Source organism: Pangasianodon hypophthalmus, chromosome 10 (genome assembly GCF_027358585.1).
Source record: "Pangasianodon hypophthalmus isolate fPanHyp1 chromosome 10, fPanHyp1.pri, whole genome shotgun sequence".
In the NCBI taxonomy this organism is placed as follows: Eukaryota; Metazoa; Chordata; class Actinopteri; order Siluriformes; family Pangasiidae; genus Pangasianodon; species Pangasianodon hypophthalmus.
Window position 1 is genome coordinate 22,461,607 of NC_069719.1, and position 16,290 is coordinate 22,477,896.

At 39.3% G+C, this 16,290-nt stretch overlaps 1 protein-coding gene across 2 annotated transcripts in view; it reads right to left on the reverse strand.

The window, feature by feature from the left end:
- Nucleotides 1–16,290, reverse strand: part of LOC113529708 (ribosome quality control complex subunit NEMF) — a 43,443-nt gene that overhangs the window by 1,783 nt on the left and 25,370 nt on the right. For both annotated transcript variants that reach the window (XM_026919089.3, XM_026919090.3), the window contains exons 23-31: nucleotides 8,210–8,252; nucleotides 7,963–8,012; nucleotides 7,732–7,876; nucleotides 4,222–4,299; nucleotides 3,958–4,143; nucleotides 2,097–2,135; nucleotides 530–636; nucleotides 254–297; nucleotides 88–167 (exon numbers count right to left, since the gene is read on the reverse strand). In XM_026919089.3, coding sequence (XP_026774890.2) covers nucleotides 88–167; nucleotides 254–297; nucleotides 530–636; nucleotides 2,097–2,135; nucleotides 3,958–4,143; nucleotides 4,222–4,299; nucleotides 7,732–7,876; nucleotides 7,963–8,012; nucleotides 8,210–8,252 — 772 coding nt within the window. The remainder of the gene's footprint in view (nucleotides 1–87; nucleotides 168–253; nucleotides 298–529; nucleotides 637–2,096; nucleotides 2,136–3,957; nucleotides 4,144–4,221; nucleotides 4,300–7,731; nucleotides 7,877–7,962; nucleotides 8,013–8,209; nucleotides 8,253–16,290) is intronic.

Sequence of the window (16,290 nt, forward strand, 5' to 3'; positions counted from 1 at the left end):
GATGATCTATTCATTCATTTATTCATGAACTATTAATTTTACACCAAATATTTATTAGATTTGAGCAAATGAAGGAGAGTCAAATACCTTAACGCTGCGAAACAGGTCTTTCTCTCTGGCACTGGCTTCTTTAGCATGCATGAAGCTGAACACAGCAGTTCGGGCAGCTGACAGAGTTAAAGGGCCATTATTCAGATATGAAAAGAACTATTCACATTTTAAATAAGGAAAAGGGATGGTAATTTTTTTTTACCTTTTCCTTTCTTCTGTGTCCCAGGAGTCAGTTTCACTTTGTGCCTGAGGAAGAGCGAGGCTCATGATATAATAATATACAGAATGTCATAAATAATCTTTTTAAGGGATCTGACAAAAAGAGTAGATCTTCAAGAAATTCTGTGATGGGGTGATCCTGCTATGCAAGTTATATTTTTACACACACAGTATTGTATAAAGTGGGTGTGGGCTGTATATATGTGTTAACTGTGCACTCAAATACATGATTATAGATGAACAGAGATCAGATATGTACTTGTAATTGGAGAGAGCTGTGTAAGGTGCACACACAGGCACTGCAAACAGAAGCACATCGTCTGGATGTGGCTGACCAGTGAGACAGTCAAGAAAATTTTCATATTCCTAAAAAAAAAAAAAAAATACAATAACAATAAAGAATTTATACACCATCATACTAAAAGGGTTAACTAAAAACAAACGCAAACACAGTGCTTCATATGTGAACAAGTTATCCCACTGTTGCTAGTAAATAAATTAGTATTTTGAGGACAGGTTGGTGTAGGACTATTCTGGCACATTATATACTGTATATTCTGTATTTTGGTGTATTCAACATTTCTTGAGACTTTAGAATTAAACATTTCTCTTCATGTCACTGCATTCAAGACAGTTGCTATTAAGACTGTGTAAGTTAGTGTTGCATCTTTCTAAATGCATAACAATAAGCACTATCTACAACAAAAATACAGGGAATGGGAGAACATGTACCAAAAATGTATTCATTGGTTTTGACCACATAACTGAACAGAATTTACAAACATGTCTCTTCAAATATGTTCCTAGAATTGCAACCGTGTTAAAATAAACTGAATAATTTGCCCTAATTTCCTCTCAGTTTATTCTGCACATAAAAGAAAGCAACATGTATGACTGGTGGTGATGGTTTTATGGTAATAGCACATAGAGGAAGTCTAGTAAAAATACTGAATATAATGAGAAAATTATTTTATTCATTCATTTACTTTATCCTGGTCAGACTCACAGTGGATCTGTAGCCTATTCCAGGAACAAGAGGCTGGAATACACCTTGGATGGGAAACCAGTCCAAGGCAGGGTACACATTCGCACACTCATTCACACCTACACACAATTTACCATAGCCAATCCAGCTACTGCATTGTTTTTGGGAGATGGGAAGAAAACCAGAGAACCTTGAGAAAACTCGTGGACACATGGAAAACATGCATAGAAACTCCACACAGACAGTAACCCAAGTTCAAGATCAAACTGGGGACCCTGGAGCCGTGATGCAGCAACACTACCCACTGCACCATTGTGCCGCCAGTAATTACATAAGTTACATAAGAATTACAACCATAATATTAAATCATCGATCTGAGCTAAATGTGTGAAGTCTTCAACATGAATGAGCTTTTTTATTTTTGTTCTTTTGGCACATACTAAAATAGGATTTTTTTTTTTCATAAAATTGTTTAAAAAAAATAGTCTTGTTTTTAATTGTTTCTATTTGCTTCACCACACAAAGTGTAGAAATTAAATATTCATGAAACCGTTTATGAAAAAATGCACACTGCAGTACATTTAAGTGTGAACAGATTCGACCTTGAACTAGAAGTAGGCTATTCTCTTAAGATGTGTACTGTGGAGCCTTCTGTTTTCATAGAAAATATATAATAGATGGGATCAACATATGTAGAAAAAAATCTTGGGTGATTAAATTATTCTTTAAGTGCAGTGACTGGGAAATCTTGCTGAATGAGTTCACACATCTATGACAAGTATTAGAGATTATCAACACAAGAGAGCATGGTGTTAAATCTGTCCTTAATGTAGAGGTTTACCTCTGCTGCAGGAGTCTCCTGATCCAAATCATCAGGATCCTGTAGTGGAGAAAAAAACATTATCTCTGCATTAATCACCAGGCATATCAAGCATTATGTCTAAAATGAAACCTCATAAAATGTGGCTCACAAAGAGTTTGTAACAGTAACAATAACAATACAGGCATTCTCATAACCTACCTGGAAAAATATCCCTTTATATACAATGGATATAAAAAGTCTACACACTTGTGTTAAAATTTTGACACATAAAAAAATTAAACCAAGATAAATGTCAGAACTTTTTCCACCCTCAAAGTGAAATTACAACATATAAAAATTAAGTGAAAAACAATCAGAAACATTTTAGGGAAAAATAGGAAAAATAAAAAAACTTACAATAACCTTGTTGCATAAGTGTGCACACCCTTTTATAATTGGGGATGTGGCTGTGTTCAGAATTAACCAATCACATTCAGTCTCATGTTCAAAAGTAATTATCATACAGCTGTCATAAATGCAGTTATTCTGATTAACCCCAAATAAAGACCGGCTGTTTCTGTACAATATTCTTCTTGGTTTCATCTGACTTCTGAAGCTTGTACAGGGTCCCACTGTCAAAAGGTATCAATCAGGAAAGAGGTACAAAAATTTCAAAAACATTAGTGGAGAAAATGGAGCACCACAGTGACATCACCAAAAACAGGATGTCCCTCCATAAAAGGACAACACAAAAACTTACCAAGAAGACAGCCAACAGACCTACGGCAACATTAAAGGAGCTGCAGGAATATCTGACAAGTACTGTTCATTCTTTGCATGTTACAACAATCTCTCATATTCTTCACCTGTCTGGGCTATGGGGTAGGGTGGCTAGATGTAAGCCCTTTCTCACTAAAAAAAAAAACAAAAAAACATCCAAGCTCAGCTAAATCACTCCAAACTATGTGGCAAAATGTGTTATGGTCTGATGAGACCAATTCCAAAAGGTATGTTTGGTGCAAAAAAAAAAAAGCATATCACCAAAAGAACACCATACCCACCATGAAGCATGGTGCTGGCAGCATGCTTTAGGGCTGCTTTTCTTCAGCCAGAACTGGGGCTTTTATCAAGGCAGAGGGAATCATGAATAGCTACAAATACGAGTCGATTTTAGTGCAAAACCTTTACGTGTCTGCTAGTAAGCTGAAGATGAAATGGAATTTCCCCTTTTAGCATGACAAACCATACATCCAAATCAACAAAGGAATGGCTTAAGCAAAAGAAGATCAATGTCTTTTTATGGCCTAGCCAGAGCCCAGACATGAATCCAACTAAAAATCTGTGGGGCGACCTGAAGCAGGCTGTGCACAGGAGATGCCCTTCCAATTTGATGGATCTAGAATGTTTTTGCAAGAAAGAGTGAGAAAATATTGCCAAGTCAAGATTGTGCCACATTGATAGACTCAAGTCAAAAAGACTTAGTGGTGTAATAAAATCAAAAGGGATTTCAACAATGTATTACTTTAGGGGAGTGCACACTTGCACCAGGTTATTGTAAGTATTTTATTTTTCCTATTTTTCCCTAAAATGTTTCTGACTGTTTTTCACTTTTTATACATTGTAATTTCACATTGAGGGTAGAAAACGTTCTGACACAATTTATCTTGGTTTCATTTTTTCACATCACAAAAAACCTGCCATTTTAACAGGGGTGTGTAGACTTTTTATATCCACTGTATGGTTCAATATTACATTTTCCTCTCATTATAACTGCCTAAGGTTAGATCAGCATTTACAATATTCTGGTATTTTCTGATGGACACGTAACCAGCATTTGTAAACAACTCCCAGTAAATTAAAATATCTACTGTATTAAACATGTTAAATTAACTCCTCCTACCTTGTCATCCTGTTCTGTGCTGTATTGTCCTGCTTGACTGATTTCAGCCCCAGGCTGTTCAGCTTTCTTCACTACAATCGCTGGAACTCTTGGCTTTTGAGCAGATTTCTGAGGTGCTAGCTTCACGGGCTCCTCTTTTCCCTTCTTTCCTTTCTTCCCTTTCTCTTCTTTATTGGAGCCTGCAGACTGTGTGAAGAGGGTTTAATTGATATCCGAACCAAAGTGACTAATGGACAAACAACACACAAATAAAACACTACTAACCCCAAGTAGCTTCATCATTAGCTCTCGATCCTCCTCATCTTGGTCTTTGTATTTGTCCTTGATTTTCTTCAGCTTGTTCTAAAGGAGCACAAACAATGCAAGACCACATTAGTGTCTTTTGCAGTACTGATATTTAATACCATGGCCCTAATTTCCCGAGAGATAAGATATACAGGCCATTCTTCAGTCATTCCGTGTCAAAGGTATAAGGTTGTTGCTGCCTGTCTCATTTTGTTCATTATTTTTTTAGGGCCCAAGTACTGAAAGTGCACAGGGCTCTATTGTTTTCCTCAGGATTATTATTTATTTTTTTTATTATTATTATCAGGGCCCAAGCACTGAAAGTGTGTAGGGCCCTATTGTTTTCCTAGGGAGTTTTTTTTTTTCCAAGGTTTCGGGGACACTTCAGTGTTACACTGTAAATTTTACAAGGTACATAAACCTGGCGCACATATCGTACATACTTGTACGTATGAAACTTATTGACCCGAACAACTTTCGCACTGACAATCATTAGTTCCGCCCAACAGGAAGTCGGCCATTTTGGATTTTGTGAAAAGTGCATGCATTTAAATACTCTTCAAAGGGGATTCATGTGATTGTCACCAAATTTCAAACAGATTTTTGATATCTCAAGCAGTTTTGCCATGGCGAGACAATAAATTTATGGTGAAGAAAGGGAAACAGGAAGTGTCTCATATCTTCTGCATGCATTGAGTGATCAAACCTGACCTGTATGTTTGGTACTGGGGGTTGAGCACATGGATGTGACTATTGTAAGTCATAGTCATAGTGCCACCAACTGGCAGCAGGAAGTGTGCCACTTAAAACAGGCTTTTAAATAGCCTTCTTATATTTACCCAAATCGCTTCAAACTTGGTCAGAGTAATGTTGAGACAGGGCTAATATAAAATTGTGAAAGGATTCATATCATCTTATATAGTGTTGCTGTGGTAACACATCAAACTTTAATACTCTTTTCTTTGTATATTCGGGTGTTTTGAGGCTATTAACATGCTTACAATTTCATGAAAGTCGACACATACATCAGAGTTGTCGGCCGTTAGGCGTAGGCAAAAGCTAAGGCATGGGCATGGAGGGGGGCTCTGTAGCGCCCCCTTTTGACTAAAGTGCTGGGGTCAGTTACACCTACAGTTACCAAACTTGGTACATATATTGTTCTCATTAACAAAAAAGGGGGAAACAGGAAGAGTCTCATATCTTCTAAGTACACTGTCTGATTTAGTTGTTGTATGTTTGATTATGGGTGCTATGCTGCACCCCCTTAAATGCATGTGCCCACTACACATTACTTCACTACAATTAATTAATGGCAAATTAGGATAACAACATATATCTCTTATCTTCTTCATGCATTATATCACCAAATATAAGCTGTATATTTGGACATGGAAGCTGTTGTAAAGCCCTAGACCTGGGCTTAACCTAACAGATCAGCGCAAAACAATTTACTCTACAGCACTCGCTTCACTATGCTTTGTTTCCATACACCCACCTGGTGGCGATGGCACCATAGTGCTTGGGCCCGTCATCACTGCTTGCAGCTATGTTTATTATTAGGGCTCAAGCACTGAAAGTGCACAGGGCCCTATAGTTTTCCTAAAGATTTTATTATTACTATTATTATTATTATTATTAATATTAATAATAATATTAATATTATTATTATTAATATTAATAATAATAATAATATTAATATTTTTATTAGGGGTGAGCACTGAAAGTGCACAGGGTCCTATTGTTTTCCTAATGATTATTTATTTATTTATTTATTTAGGGGGCTTCGGGGGCTTTTGGGACCCATAACTTGCTCAAAAACACATGAAATGTGGCACACACGTCAGAGTCGTCAGCCATTAGGCACCGGCAAAGGGTAGCACATGGGCGTGGTGGTACCTTTTACATGGTACGTAAACTTGGTGCATATATTGTACATACTTGTATGTATATGTATGCAACTCAGTAGACACATTGTTCTCACTGACCCACACAACTTTCGCACTGACAATCATTAGCTCTGCCCAACAGGAAGTCGTCCATTTTGGATTTTGTGAAAAGTGCATGCTGTGAACTTTTAAATACTCCTCCTAGGGGATTCATGTGATTATAACCAAAGTTGGTCAAGACAATAAGGATGCTAAATTGTGAAGGGATTTTTGATATCTCAAGCAGTTTTGCCATGGCGAGGCAATAAATATATCGTCGAAAAAGGGAAACAAGTAGTGTCTCATATCTTCTGAGTGCACTGAGTGATTTAGATGAAACTTAGGCTGTATGTTTGGTACTGTGGGCTGAGCACATGGATGTGACTATTTTGACTCACAGTCATAGCACCACCAACTGGCAGCAGGAAATGTGTGACTTACAACAGACTTTAAAATAATCTTCTTATATATATCTGAATCGCCTCAAACTTACTCAACCAGAATAATTTCAAGACACGGCTGATTTAAAATTCTGAAAAGATTTTTGATATCTTAAATAGTGTTGCCATGGTATCTAACATTAATACACTTTTCGGGTGTTTTTGAGACTCTTAGCATGCTTAAAATTTCATGAACTTCAGCACACACCATTTTTTGAAAATTGCAGGCTCTGAATTTTTAAATAGTCCTCCAAGGGGATTCATGTGAATCTCACCAAATGTGGTCAGCATTATGCCAAGATTTTTGATATCTCGAATGGTGTGGCCAATGCGAGGGATTAAATTAACGACAAAAAAGGGAAAAAGGAAGAGTCTCATATCTTCTAAGTGCATTGTCTGATTTAGCTCTAATTGGTGTTGTATGTTTGGTCATGGGGGCTATGTTGCACCCACTTAAATGCATGTGCCCACTACAAATTACTTCACTATAATTAATTAATGGCTTATAAGGATAACATATATATCTCTTATCTTCTTCATGCATTATAATCACCAAATATGAGCTCTATGTTTGGACATGGAAGCTGTTGTAAAGCCTTAGACCTGGGCTTAACCAACACTCCAACACTCGCTTCACTATGCATTGTTTTCATACACCCACCAGGTGGCGATGGCACCATAGTGCTTGTACCTGTCATCCCTGCTTGCAGCTATATTTTTCAAAAATTCAATTCAACAATTCAATTCAACAATTCAAAAATTTTCTAATTAAAAAAATGTCTGGGAAGCCATGTTTAGCATTTAATAGCTCCAGAAATCTTATCCCCAGCTACAGGAAATTTATCAGACACAAATACAACAGAAGATGTTGACAAAATAACAAGTTTAAAAATTTGAGCAAAAATTTAAAGTATGGTCATGTTATTTCAAGTTGGAAGGTCCTTCCATGTTCAGCCAAAATACTTTACAGACTTTGATTTTAGGTCACAACAGCAAATAAAAAAAAGAATGCAGTAACATCTCTGGGATCCTGTCTGATGTGACCCTGAACCACCCTCTTGTGTTCCACTGTCATAGGTTAGTATGTTTCTAAAGATTGAGGTTCAACTGTGATGCAGCGTAACCTTTTGTCCTCTCTTCAGAGGCTGAGCAGTTCCTCCACTCTTAGAACTCTGATTAGTTGCAGAAGAACTTTGGCTCTCCTCTTTTTTCATCTCAGATTCTTCCGGATGTTCACTGCTTCCCTGTTTCTGCTTCTTCTTCATATCCCTGGATACCAAGACACACTCATTCAGCTTCAACCTATATAGATACTATACTATATAATATATTTTTATCTATATTTAAGGTTTTACCTTCTCTGCTTTGCACTCATGTACTTTTTGCCTTGTAGCACTGTGTTGTCCTGTTGGAAGGAGAAGTCAGTTATGAAGGTTATGATACATCTTCCTGTTTAATCCAGTATTTTAAAAAGACTTGTAACAGAGCCTAATTTTACTAAGACCATGAAGATGCTGGCAAGCTTACAAAAACAATGTAAATAGTATATAACAGCACTAATCTTTGCTTTATATTACAGAATTATAGTGCTTTGAAATATACCCGTGTTGAAACTTCTTGTTTGAAACCAGCATTGGTGATTCCCCTGCAATCAAAAAAGCAAAACGTAATATCATATAGACATTTCCTCCTGGACTTGACTGTTACATATCCCCCCTCATCAGAAGACTTAACATAGCCATGGCAAGGCTTTAGATTCTGCACATGACAAGTGTCTACATTTTCTGGGTCATCAAAAAAAAGAATCAGCATACTTAACAGGTCCTAAGCATTTGGTAACTTTGGCCAGTCCCTTCTGGGGTATAACCGGTATTCTCTTGCCAAGCAGTGTTTAGTGCAAACCTGAATTCGGCCGGCCATTGATCACAGATTTGATGTTGGTCTTCCACATAAGACACAATCATTGTCTTAAATGTACGACTGATGCGCTCCTTAAGGTTTGTTTGTGGGCAGTAGGCGGCTGTTAATTTTTGCACTACTCCCCACTGCTTGCACATCTCGCTGAGTAGGTTGGAGGTAAACTGAGTCCCACAGTCTGAAACTAGGTTGGAGTTCCCCATCTAGTAAAGATTTCCTCCACTAGAATTCTGGCAGTTTATGGTGACTTGGCCTGCCTCAATAGGAACAACTCTACCCACTTGGCGCAACAGACTAACTGATGTTCGTTTTGTTTAGTTCTCCTAGGGAAAGGTCTCATAAGATCTATTCCCAACATATGACCTGGTTCAACGACTGAAGTGGATTGGAGATGCCCAGACAACCTAGTAAGAGATGAATTGTGTTTCTGACAGATGAGGGATTGCTCGCAGTGTTTCCAAACATCTGATCTTATGCTTGGCCAGTAAGCTACATCTAATAGTCTGAGAAGAGTTTTGAGTCTTCCGAGATGTCCACTAAAGGGTTGTCATGGGCGTAATGTAGGAACTCCTCACGCAGATTTGAGGGAATAATCAGCTGCAGGTTCTGACCTACTTGTCTGTCATGCGAACTACAAAACAAGAGACCATTTTCGATGATGCAGTGTACACGTGAAATGTCCTGGTCTGTCTGTGATTTTTGTCTGTTTAAGGTTTGTTGACAGAGGAGTGGCTGGCCGCTTTATGTCCCAGGGCGCCCTCATGTCTGTGTTACCTTCTGGCTCTCCCTTTTAGTTATGTTGTCACAGCTAGTCAACTAGCCAGAGTCCCTGCTTGCACTCTGCACGCAAAGTACATTGTCCTTAACCATTACAGGACAAAAGCTTACCTAAAAATCTCTTTCCTGAGTTCTGCACTCAGGTCTCCATCAGTGGACAGTGGATAGGTTCAACAAACCGGACTTCATGTGAATACTGTAAGGAATTTACTGGTTGCACAATTGCACTATTTGTCCATGTAGTACACAGTTATAGATGGGATTTATTTATAATTGCCGTTATCACCCAGATGAGGATGGGTTCCCTTTTGAGTCTGGTTCCTCTCAAGGTTTCTTCCTCATATCATCTCAGGGAGTTTTTCCTTGCCACCATCACTTCTGGCTTGCTCATTATGGATAAATTCACATATTTACAATTTTTTTTTTTTTTTTTTTTTATTTAATTTAATTTGAATGTACAGTACTAGTCAAAAGTTTGGACACACCTTCTCCTTCAGTGGTCTTTCTTTAATTTTATTATTTTCAACATTGTACATTAATACTGAAGACATCCAAACTATGAAAGAACACGTAACAAAAAGTGTTAAACAGCCCAGAATATGTTTTATATTTTAGATTGTCCAAAGTAGCTACATTAAGCTTTGATGACAGCTTGGCACACTCATGGCATTTTCTCATCAGATTCACAAGGTAGTCACCTGGAATGGTTTTCAATTGTGCCTTGTCAAGAGTTAATTTGTGACATTTTTTGCCTTCTTATTGTGCTTTAGACCATCAGTTGTCTTGTGCAGAGGAAGGGTGGGTACAGAGTCAACAGCTCTATTAGTGCCACTACAACTACTGTACAAACCCATATAATGGCAAGAAACACTCAGGTAAGTAAAGAGAAAAGACAGTTCATCATTACTTTAAGAAACGAAGGTCAGTCAATCCAAAAAATCTCAAGAACTTTGACTGTATCCCCAAATGCAGTCACCACAACCATCAAACGCTATGATGAAACTGGCTCTCTTGAGGACCGTCCCAGGAAAGGAAGACCAAGAGCTACCTCTGCTGCAGAGGATAAGTTTATTAGAATTACCAGCCTCAGAAACCGCCGATTTACAGCACCTCAGATTACAGCCCACATAAATGCTTCTCGGAATTCAAGTGGCAGACATATTTCAACATCCACTGTTCAGAGGAGACTGCGTGAGTCAGGCCTTCATGGGTAAATTGCGGCAAAGAAACCATTACTTCGGAAGAACAACAAGCAGAAGAGACTTGCTTGAGCCAAGAAACACAAGGAATGGACATTAGATCAGTGGAAAACCATCCTTTGGTCTGATGAGTCCAAATTTGAGATTTCTGGTTCTAACTGCCGTGTCTTTGTTAGACATAGAGAGGGTGAACGGACGATTCCTGAATGTGTGGTTCCCACTGTGAAGCATGGAGGAGGAGGTGCGATGGTGTGGGGTGCTTTGCTAGTGACACTGTTGGTGATTTAGTCAAAATTGAGGGCACACTTAACCATCATGGCTACCACAGCATTTTGCAGAGACATGCCATCCCATCTGGTTTGCACTTAGTGGGGCCATCATTTGTTTTCCAACAGGACAATTACCCCAAACACTCCTCTAGGTTATAAAAGAGCTATTTGTCCAAGAAGGAGAGTGATGGAGTGCTGCATCAGATGACCTGGCCTCCACAATCACCCGATCTAAATCCAACTGAGATGGTTTGGGATGAGTTGGACCGGAGAGTCAACTAAAAGCAGCCAACAAGTACTCAACACCTCTGGGAACTCCTTCAAGATTGTTGGAAAACCATTTCAGGTGACTACCTCATGAGGCTGACAGAGAATGCCAAGTGTGTGCAAAGCTGTCATCAAAGCACAAGGTGGATACTTTGAAGAACTGAAAAAATAAAACATATCCTGGGTTATTTAACACGTTTTTGTTTACTACATAATTCCATACGTGTTCTTTCATAGTTTGGATGCTTTCAGTATTAATATACAATGTTGAAAACAATAAAAATAAAGAAAAAACACTGAATAAGAAGGTGTGTCCAAACTTTTGACTGGTACTGTATTTATTTCTGTAAAGCTGCTTTGTGAAAATGTCCATTGTTAAAAGCGCTATACAAATAAAATTGAACTGAATTCAGTTTTGCCTTGGTGATGAGTACTTTTGTCTCTGGGTCATTCTGTTGTGCTGAGGCAATGTGTGATATGTCGACAGGTAGGTTGGCAGGGAGAACTGTGGATTTTGAGGCTTTAACTACTGCAACCATGTCTGACGTAATGTGTTCTGGTGATCTGGATAACATGTTAGGAATGGAATTACATTGTCCTTTACGGTATTTGACAGTGAATTCGTATCCTTGCAAAGGTATAGTCCAGCGTGTCAGTCGTGAAGAAGGTTTGGGATGTTGGAATACCCAGGTAAGTGTTGCACGGTCGGTGATTACCTCAAATGGTCTCCCTTCAAGATACGGTCTACATTTTTCAACTGCCCACACGACTGTTAAACACTCCTTTTCAGATACGGAATATGCTTTCTCTGCTCCTCTCAGTAGTCTTGAGGTGTATGCAATGACACGTTCTCCTTCATCCAAATACTGAATTAGCACTACTTCCAGTCCAACCTTGCTTGCATCTGTCTGAACATGGAAGGGTTTACTGAAGTTCGGTGGAATTAATACTGGTACTTGAGTTAAGTCCTGTTTGATGGAATTGAATGAATGTTGGCAATCTTCTGTCCAGGTCCACATGGCTTTTTTTCTGCATTAGGGCATGTAATGGTGCTGCTTTTGGTGAAAAGTTGGGTATGAAGTGATAGTACCACCCTGCTAAACCTATAAGGTGTTGAACATCTTTCAGCGATTGAGGTGTGGGGAATTCGTTGATGGCTGCTACCTTGTCTGGATTTATCTAGACTCATTCTTCTGGGACAATGTGGCCTAGGAATGTCATGGTGCGTTGCATGAAGTTACATTTTCCAAGGTTTAAGGTGAGCCCTGGATCAAATACCTGACTGATGTGTTGGATGCGCTCAGGCTCATTCCGAGAGTACACACAGACGCACTTCCCTTTTACTTATCTCAGGACATGTTCCATCAGCCTCTGAAATGATGCAGCTGCATTTTTTGGCCAAAAGGAAGATGTAGAAATTCGAACCAATCTGAAGATGTAATGAATGCGGGTTTTTGAGTACTATCAGCTTCAATCACTATTTGCCAATAGCCGCTGTTTAGATCCAGTGTACTAAAAACAGCAGCTCCATGAAGAGACTCCAGAATCACTTGGATCTGTGGCATGGGGTAGGCATCGATATGAGTCTTGGCATTTAAACCTTGGTAATCAATGCATAACCTTGAGTTTCCACTTTTGGCCTGTTGAATTTATTGTGTAGTAGCTCTTGGATTTCAGCTTCAACGACTTGCTGTTTGTCTATGGAAAGTCTGTATGACCTCTTTCTAACTAGAACCTCATTGATGGTTATGATACAATGTTTCACTACGTTGGAATTTTCAGATTTCTTGTGAGCAAACTGTGGGCCAGTCGAACAGTAGGTTTTCCAGCATGTCTCTGAATGGTTGCGTGGTCTCAGCCTTGTTGAATGGACTGGAGGACTGTTTCAGATACTGCAAGCATGGGCATGGCAAGGTAAAAATGTACTGAGGAAGTGGAATAATGTCACAGGAATGTTAAAGCATGGTGACTTTCTGCAGACGGAACACTGTACAGGGCCCTTCTAAAATCTAGCACGATTCCAGAATTCAACATAAAATCCAATCATCCTTGGCATGGATTTTATGTTGAATTCTGGAATCGTGCTAGATTTTAGAATATGAACAGCGTAATATGAACAGCGTCAAGGCGATTTTTGGACCCTGTACTTCACATTGCCTCCTCACTTTTCCTATAGCTTCTTGTCTCTGCCTGTTAGCTAACATAAAAGTTTGACTTTGCTTTGTTGACATGGTTCATCTTTGCTCAGTTGTTTCCAGAGTGATTCCTGTATAAGAGACAATGAGCTTCCTGTGTAGACCATGGCTGGGAAAAATCTATTGTAGAGTATGATAGGAATGTTGATTATTTTGATTACAGTTTGATCAGACTTTATTATGGACTGTACAACTCTAGTGTTTGCTGGTATGACTTTAGTTTGGAGTTCACGGGGGGGTTGAGGTTTCTTTCTTTGCTCGTCAGAATTGACCTGATTCCTTAAACCGACTCCAACAATGCACATTCCTCTTCTCTGCTTGCCACCAGTCTTTCGCGGTTCCCTTCAGTACTGAGTGAGGCCATAGTCCCATAATCATTCAATGAACAAACAGCAAAGCACCCCTCACAGTACTCTGTGAACATGACTGGATCTTCATCTAGGTGATTGCTGAAACCTGGGAAATCAAGATTAACAGGTGGGTTGTATGGTATTGTGGTAGAATTCTCTAAAATGGATAAATGATTTCATGGGATGTCAGATGTTTGATCTTGGGAACTTGAAACAGCAAAACTTGGTTTTGGCGGTACAGGAGTGGACATCGGTGGTACAAAAGATTTGAGTTTGTTGCCAATATGCAGATGAAGTCTTTTCAAGCAGTCTATTACAGATTGACCCAAATCCTGGACAGTGAGTTCCATGTTTTTCTTGACTCGATCACATTCATGTTCTATGCGGTACCATAAATATTCTTCTGTGGACTGGCGTTTGTTCTGGAACTCATGCTGGGGAACACACTCACCCAGCTCCTTGACACAGTCTTTGACCCGACCTTTGAGTGCAGTAACTCTTTCCGAGTTGTTCAATTAGCACTGTGACACAATGTTGGGTACCCAACAGAATACAGGATGTTTTTTGTTTTTTGCACCATTCTGTGTAAACACCAGAGACTGTGTGAGAAAATCCTAGGAGATCAGCTGGTTCTGAAATGTCACTGTGGTGCTCCATTTTCTCTACTTGATGATGATGGCCTTCATGGTGTTCCTTTCCTGGTTGATATCTCTGGATTATAATGGAATTTCTTTTTATAAAATTATAATTGTCATTTTGTTATCATCATTATTCCATCCACAAGGCTGCAGTAAAGGTGGAAATACAGAGAGAAAAAAGGGAAAAAAGTAGAACAAAGGTGGTAAAGCACAGAAATGAAAAGGCTGACAGTTAGAAATGAGGGAGACAAAGATCATGAAAGACAAGTGCATGTTGTGACTATTAATAAGTGAGGATAGTTAAAAGGTTAATAGATCCACTGATGACACCATTGCAATGGCCATGCACTCTGCCCTGAAACACCTGGAGGAAAGACACACCTATGTGCGAATGCTGTTTATTGATTATAGTTCTGCATTCAATACCATCATCCCTATATACCTGTGTAACTGCATTCTGAACTTCCTGATGGGCAGACCCCAGGTGGTCAGGATTGGCAGCCACACTTCCTTCACACACACTCAGCACTGGTGCCCCACAGGGATGTATGCTCAGCCCCCTCTTGTACTCAGAGTGGGGGTCACACTCCTCTCCACATCAATGGGGTGGAGGCGGACAGAGTTAAGAGCTACAAGTTCCTTGGTGTCCACACCTCCGAGGATCTCACCTGGAGCCTCCACACAGACAGTAGTGAGAGCAGCCTGTCAGGGTCTCTACTTCCTGCAGAGGCTTAAGAGGTTTGGCATTTCCTCTACCGCTGCACCATAGAGAGCATTCTGACCAGCTGTATGATTGTTTGGTACGGCAGCTGCTCTTTCCCTGACCGCAAAGCTCTTCAGAGAGTGGTGAGAACTGCAGAGCTCATCACTGGAAATAAACTCCTGGCCTTACAGGACATTTACCAAATCAACGTTGTTTGAGAAAGGCCCACAGTATCATTAAAGACTACCCTCACTCTGCTCACTACCTGTTTGCGACACTGCTGTCTGGCAGACACTTCCATTGCAGAACGGTTTTTATCTTCAAGCCATCAGACTTCTTAACAGCCAGTAGTCCTTTATCTAGCACTGTGACACTTTATTACTGCCACTTCCGGACACTTAGATATTTAATATTCAGATTTACTATTTACTGTACTTGTATTTACTGTTCTGCCTTACATAATAGCACATCGCTTTTACTCTGCCATCATCCACCTCTGTTTTCATTTACCTTGTTATATTACAGCATCATCTTAACCTTTCATGTCTAAATATGTGTTTGTTCATGTCTAATAAGTGCTTGTACAGTCAATGCCTGAATCTGACCCTTGTCACAAGCATTTCAATGCCCAGTGTACCCAGTGTAACTGTGCAAATGACAAATAAATGACTCTTGAAATTATATGAGTAAATATTTTATCAAGAGAAGGTGTGGAAAGAGGAGTTTCTTCTAGATGTACTGTAAAAAGTGTGACAAGGTGTCCTGAAACACAGGGTGTCCCAACAGTCTCCACACATAAGGGAAATTAACACATTTTAGCAGAATGTCTTCCAAAATTTTTCATACGTATTTTATATATATATATTTTTTCAGATAGCCTTTAAGAATGCCCTACACTAAAGAAGAACATATTGAAATCATTCTCATGGCTGGATAGGGAAGCTGTCGCAAGGTTGTGATGGAGATGCAATTACATGCATAACACCAGATGTATTAACACAAGTTCATCACGAGTGGGAGAGACGACTCCATGTGTGTTTACAAAGAAATGGTAATCACGTAGAGGCTGTTTCATAAATAAGGTTAAATTTTGCTAAGAATTGTTAATTTCCCCTACTTTTGGGACACCCTGTAGTATAATCTCTTTTTTTGGCAGTGATGAGTGATATTAGCATAGAGGGTCTGAGATGACTGGGTATTGATAACGAAGAAATGTCATTAAGTAGTGCAACAGTGGGGCAGAGTACAAAGAGGGTACAAAGCAAGTACAAAGCAGCATCCTATAGACTGAGGCACACAGTGGAAAATGCTAAATGGAGCTACAAGAACAGAGTGGAATCTCTTCTCCAGAAACATAACTATCAATGA